Genomic DNA, 5,373 nt, shown 5'->3' on the forward strand with positions numbered 1-5,373 from the left:
TTTCCCTTTTAACTGTATTGTGGTTCTTGGAATTAGAAATGGAAATACAAAAATAGATTATTGCTTAATTAGATATAACCTAATTATACAAAAAATAATTATCTTAGAATTGGCTATTGGTCTCTACAATATGCAAACGACATGTATTCATTGTAATCCCATAAATAAAGTCTGACGAGTATAGGATATATGCAAATTACCTTATTACTATCTTTATGGAAACATAGATTGTTTCCGATAGAGAACTATTGATTTCTAACAGACATTTTCTATTTGAACATGTATATTAGGAAAGGAAAATCCTATGGCCAACCACCTGTGATCTTTTAAGAAGTTAAAGACGCAAAAGTGTTGAAAATAAGGTTGTTGGCTGTTCCATAGTCTCACTACAACGAAATATAACCACAATTTCATAAAAAAGAAACACAACTACTAATCTTTTAATTTTTTCTTAGTTCGATATTCGGTATCCATATTAAAGCTTGATTAATTTGGATTTGAGCCGCATATATAGGGCTCTATTAAGGGGAAATCACTCCTTATTAAGAACTTTTCCATATCCAGGGCTCGAACCCGAGACTTCTGAGTAAGGGAGAAACAACCCCATTCACTGTACCATACCCTATAGTAAAAATTTTACAACTCGAATTGCATTTGATTCTCAAAACACAATAAAGAATACAAGTTAATTAGTATAATGCTGAAATAATCATGCAATCTTCTAAAATATAATCATAACAGAATCAGATTCGTTTGGCTTCATTCACAAGATTTTAAACCTATTGATAACCCAAGCATTTTCCTCCAACAATATATTTTGACTGCAAAGTTGTATTTCACTTATGAGAAAATCTTCAAGAAATCACATTTATATACTAATATAAAGTCAAATTGCACTAATGGGGACTTTATTTATATATGTTTAGAAATTATAAAAGGTTCAAGTTTATCAATTTCTATATTGTATACTTGCTAATATAATTTTAAAAAGTAAAATCATACCCAAGCAAGTAGATTTTAGAGTTTAACTTGCTTCAAATATTTTTAAACGGAAAAAGGATAAATTTACTATGAACTGTGTGTGAGACCTTAATTTAAGTATTGATTCTCGATAACACGCAAAAATAGTCCATAAAAACATAATTCACTCATTCTATTTCAGTTTGGAAGAACCAATTATCAGCTCATTTATTAACTCAGTTTATTTTGATCCGCTCAATTGAATCCGTCTAAAAAAGTTGGGTTGTTTAGAATAAATACGTGGCCCGATAATTGACCTAAAAATTTTATTGAAATATTTTTATTTTTTCCCCTTAATAGTCATAACCAAAAAATCAAAGTTGTTATTTTTGTTTGGTAACTAGATAGATTATAAGAAAATAGATAAAAAAAAAATTACATAATATAATTAACGTCACTGCATCAAAATGATCTTTAGCTCTAATTGCCGCTAAATATGTACTTTCAGAGGCAGTTAACACTCTTTGTAAATATCCCTAAAGCCTATAGAGACATTGGATCTAATGACAATTAACTAATGCCGATAAAGACTTTAACACTCTTTAATAATGTCAATATTTATTATAGTAACTCGATAAAAAATTGGTTATAATCTATTATTCCGCTCATCCTAACTCGGCCCATCTCAATGCGAATAAGCTCATTTTAATCGATCCAAATTAATATAATTCGTCCATTTGACTCTCTTACGTATTAAGCAGCCTTGGCAGTCTTCTCTCACGAATCTTATATAGCAAAAAGAACATATTATTGAAAAATAGATTACTTTGTTCTTGAAGGAGGTTAATTATTATGGAATTATAGCTGGATCATATTTCCGTACAGACAAGGAGTATAATGTGTTTTTGTGAATATGAAATTGTAGAATCCAGAGACTATAAGCTGGCATATATATAAAGAAAAATATTACGTATTAATTATTTTTATTATTGTATATTGTGTTGACCTAAAATCTTGCATGCATATATTTTGGCTTCACCTTAGGGTTTCGGTGTAACCCCTATGAAAGATTTGGATAAGTTACCGATTTAATTGTTCGGCTAAAAATAATTACACTCACTATTTAAATATATAAAAATCTATGTATTATTATGTATAAAAACATGTATAACATTTATATACTATACATTAATATATATATATATATATAAATACATATTTGTTTTTTATTTTTAGTGAGAGGGCTATGTATCTTCGTACTAGCTTCTCACAATCCTTGTGCCAAGAAAAAAACAAACCAAAGATGAGTTTAATATGATACAATTACTTTCTTTGTCTCAATGGCATAATTTGAATTTCGAGAGTCAAACTTGTTTAATTTGACTGTGAATTTGGACAAGGAACTTCAAGTTTTTAGAAATAAAATTTACATATTTAGAAATTACTTAAAAATTACTATAAGTCACAACAATTTACGATTCAGAATATTTGAATGACATGAAAAAAATTATGGTTAAAAAAAAGTCATTTGAATCTCAAAACTCGAACGGTGTCGTACTTCATTTCGCAGGAAACAAACATTACCTTCCACAGCTTTATACATGAATTTTACTTTTAAAATGAATCAGTTTAAATTTTATGATTGAAAAAACACTATTTTACTTGAAATAATACTCAAACAAGTTAATCAATATTTTATCAGTATTCTAAAGATTGAAGTCTAGTTAATTACTAGCGAACAAACTTCAAATTATTTGAACTTCTGAGCTAAGGCAAAAAGTTTTAAGGCATTAATATATATATATACAAATAGATAAAATTTATATGAAGTTGAACAAGCATACACATACGTTTTATGTGAAAATTTGTATTTTACGTATGGCATCCTACTTATATTATATCACGTAGGACACATACGTCTATTTGCTCAACTTTATACAAATTTAATTAATTATCTATTTATCCACCATCAAAATTATATTAAAAGCCATCACTATCAGTTGAGTACAAATTAAATGTCATTTACATATTAAATACATTTTAAAAACTCAACTTCTAAAAGCTGAGCAGATTCCATTTGTCTATTCTGTTAGATGATATATAATTATTAAAAGCATATAATATACTAGTAGTACATTTGTTTTGTTTTCCTATAAATATTCTCCAATACTTGTCCTACATATTACTACAATCCTCCATAGATTTTTATTAGCCTCTTAACAAAAACCTCTTTTCAAGAAAAAAAAAACATGGAGGATTATTATAGAGAGAATGAATTCTTATTAGATGAATTATTTGCTTTAAGAAGTGATTTATGGGAAAGTACTTGTCTACCTATGGAAATAAATAGTAGTAGTAATTTCTATTGTAACAATAATTATGATTGTTTTGGGGAAATTCCTCTTCCTTCTACTACTGCAACTACTACTACTTCTTTTGAAGACTACTATAATAATTTTCCAATTGATCAAAGCCAAAACTATTCATTATTACATAGTGATTTTTATAGCACACAAAATGTAGATGTATTGTCTCCACTTGAACTCACTAATTCTTTCAATTCCCCTTTTACTTCCCAATTAGAAAATTTTTCATCAATATACTTTGATGTTGGAAATTTTGGTGATTGTAAATTGGAGAGAACTCAATCAACTGCATCGTCAGCTGCTATAGCTCCTGCTAATTTCAATATTGGCGTTTGCCTTGATAAAAAGGCGAAAACAAAGAAGGTGAATGGGGAGCCTTCTAAAAATTTAATGGCTGAAAGAAGAAGAAGAAAAAGGCTCAATGGTCGTCTTTCTATGCTTAGATCTATTGTTCCTAAAATTAGCAAGGTAAATTAAAAGATAGAATCTTTTTTTCTTTATTTTTTTTTTTGTTAAATGTCCAATATTAGTTAAGCAATAAGTTGTTATAATTATCTCTAAATTTTTATGTGTAATTCTCATGTTATAACTTCTATATATCTAATGATTGAGTTAAGTTCAAGATCTCGTTCTAATATAATTAATTTTGACCTTTGTAGATGGATAGAACGTCAATCTTAGGGGACACTATCGACTACACAAAGGAACTTCTTGAGAAAATCAACAATTTGCAACAAGAAATGGAACTAGGGTCAAATCAACTAAGCTTGATGAGTATTTTCAAGAACGAAAAGCCCATCGAAATGTTTGTCAGAAATTCACCTAAGGTACCTTTGACTCGAATTCTATATATATCTAAAAAAAAAATACTATGTGTTTATGTATACTTAGGTTTAGCTCATTTTTTGATTATTTTTTTTACTTCAATTTGATAGTACTAAATTATAATTTGGTGTTATTTCCTTTTATTGCAGTTTAATGTGGAAAGGAGGAATAATATTGATACAAGAGTGGAGATTAATTGTGCAAGCAAATCTAGTCTTTTGCTATCGACATTGACCACACTAGATGCCTTAGGCCTAGAGCCTCAACAATGTGTTATAAGTTGTTTCAATGATTTTGCAATGCAAGCTTCTTGCTATGAGGTATAAAATTCAATCCTCACCATTTTACAATATACTTTTTTTTTTGTTAACAAATAATTTTCATCTGTTTAGTTGGTGAAAAAATATTTTCCAAGAAAAATGTTTTCCACTTTCGATCAGTTTCTATTGCTATCTTAACTTCTAACTTCATATTACTTGTTCAGACCAAGACATTTGGTATTATGATTAATATTTAGTGTTAAAATATTTCGTTAAAACTCTCTTTATTTGCTAAAATAATTTAATTAGAACAATTTTTTTTTTTTTGTGATATGATGATAGGAAATGGAGCAAAGAGGAGTTACAAATACAGAAGAAATAAAGCAGGCACTATTCAAAAATGCTGGATATGCAGGAAAATGTCTCTAGTTTTTTTACCAAATTTAATTTTGATGGGAAAAAATTGTTGAATGAATTTTGTTAATGGATAATATACTCTTGAATTTGCTTATTATTATTACTATTTTATCAAGTTATTAGGAGTAGCTCTCTCTTTCAATTGAGAGGCCATAATGATTTTTGTAACTTAATTAATCATTTTCAAGATGATATCAATTTAAATGTATTTTTAATTTGTAAATCGTATGAGCCGTAGTTTAATATGAGCCAATGGTTTTCTAGCCAATAACGTGGGAAGGGAAACTAGGGGTAGTCCACGGTTTCTAATATCTTCCAAACAAACACTTCTAGATTTACTTTCATTTCATTATCTTTATCAGAGTCAAATTTATCGTAATTCATAATTAAATGATATTGAGCTTACATATTGACTTACTCACACACTAAACATTCGGTTCTGAATGTGAGGAAGTTGTTAAGTGTCCCACATCGGTTAGGGACGGAGATTCAGTCTCTTATATGAATTTAGACAATTCTTATCCTATGAGTTTATTTCTGAGATT

At 28.3% G+C, this 5,373-nt stretch overlaps 1 protein-coding gene across 1 annotated transcript; it reads left to right on the forward strand.

The window, feature by feature from the left end:
• The first annotated feature begins 3,209 nt into the window (after window positions 1-3,209).
• Window positions 3,210-4,840, forward strand: LOC125863011 (transcription factor bHLH93-like). The gene is made up of 4 exons (XM_049543147.1): window positions 3,210-3,794; window positions 3,986-4,153; window positions 4,301-4,471; window positions 4,754-4,840. Exons 1-4 carry the CDS (start codon window positions 3,210-3,212, stop codon window positions 4,838-4,840), a joined length of 1,011 nt encoding a protein of 336 aa, XP_049399104.1.
• Window positions 4,841-5,373: the final 533 nt, after the last annotated feature.

This window comes from Solanum stenotomum, chromosome 4 (genome assembly GCF_019186545.1).
Source record: "Solanum stenotomum isolate F172 chromosome 4, ASM1918654v1, whole genome shotgun sequence".
Classification (NCBI taxonomy): Eukaryota; Viridiplantae; Streptophyta; class Magnoliopsida; order Solanales; family Solanaceae; genus Solanum; species Solanum stenotomum.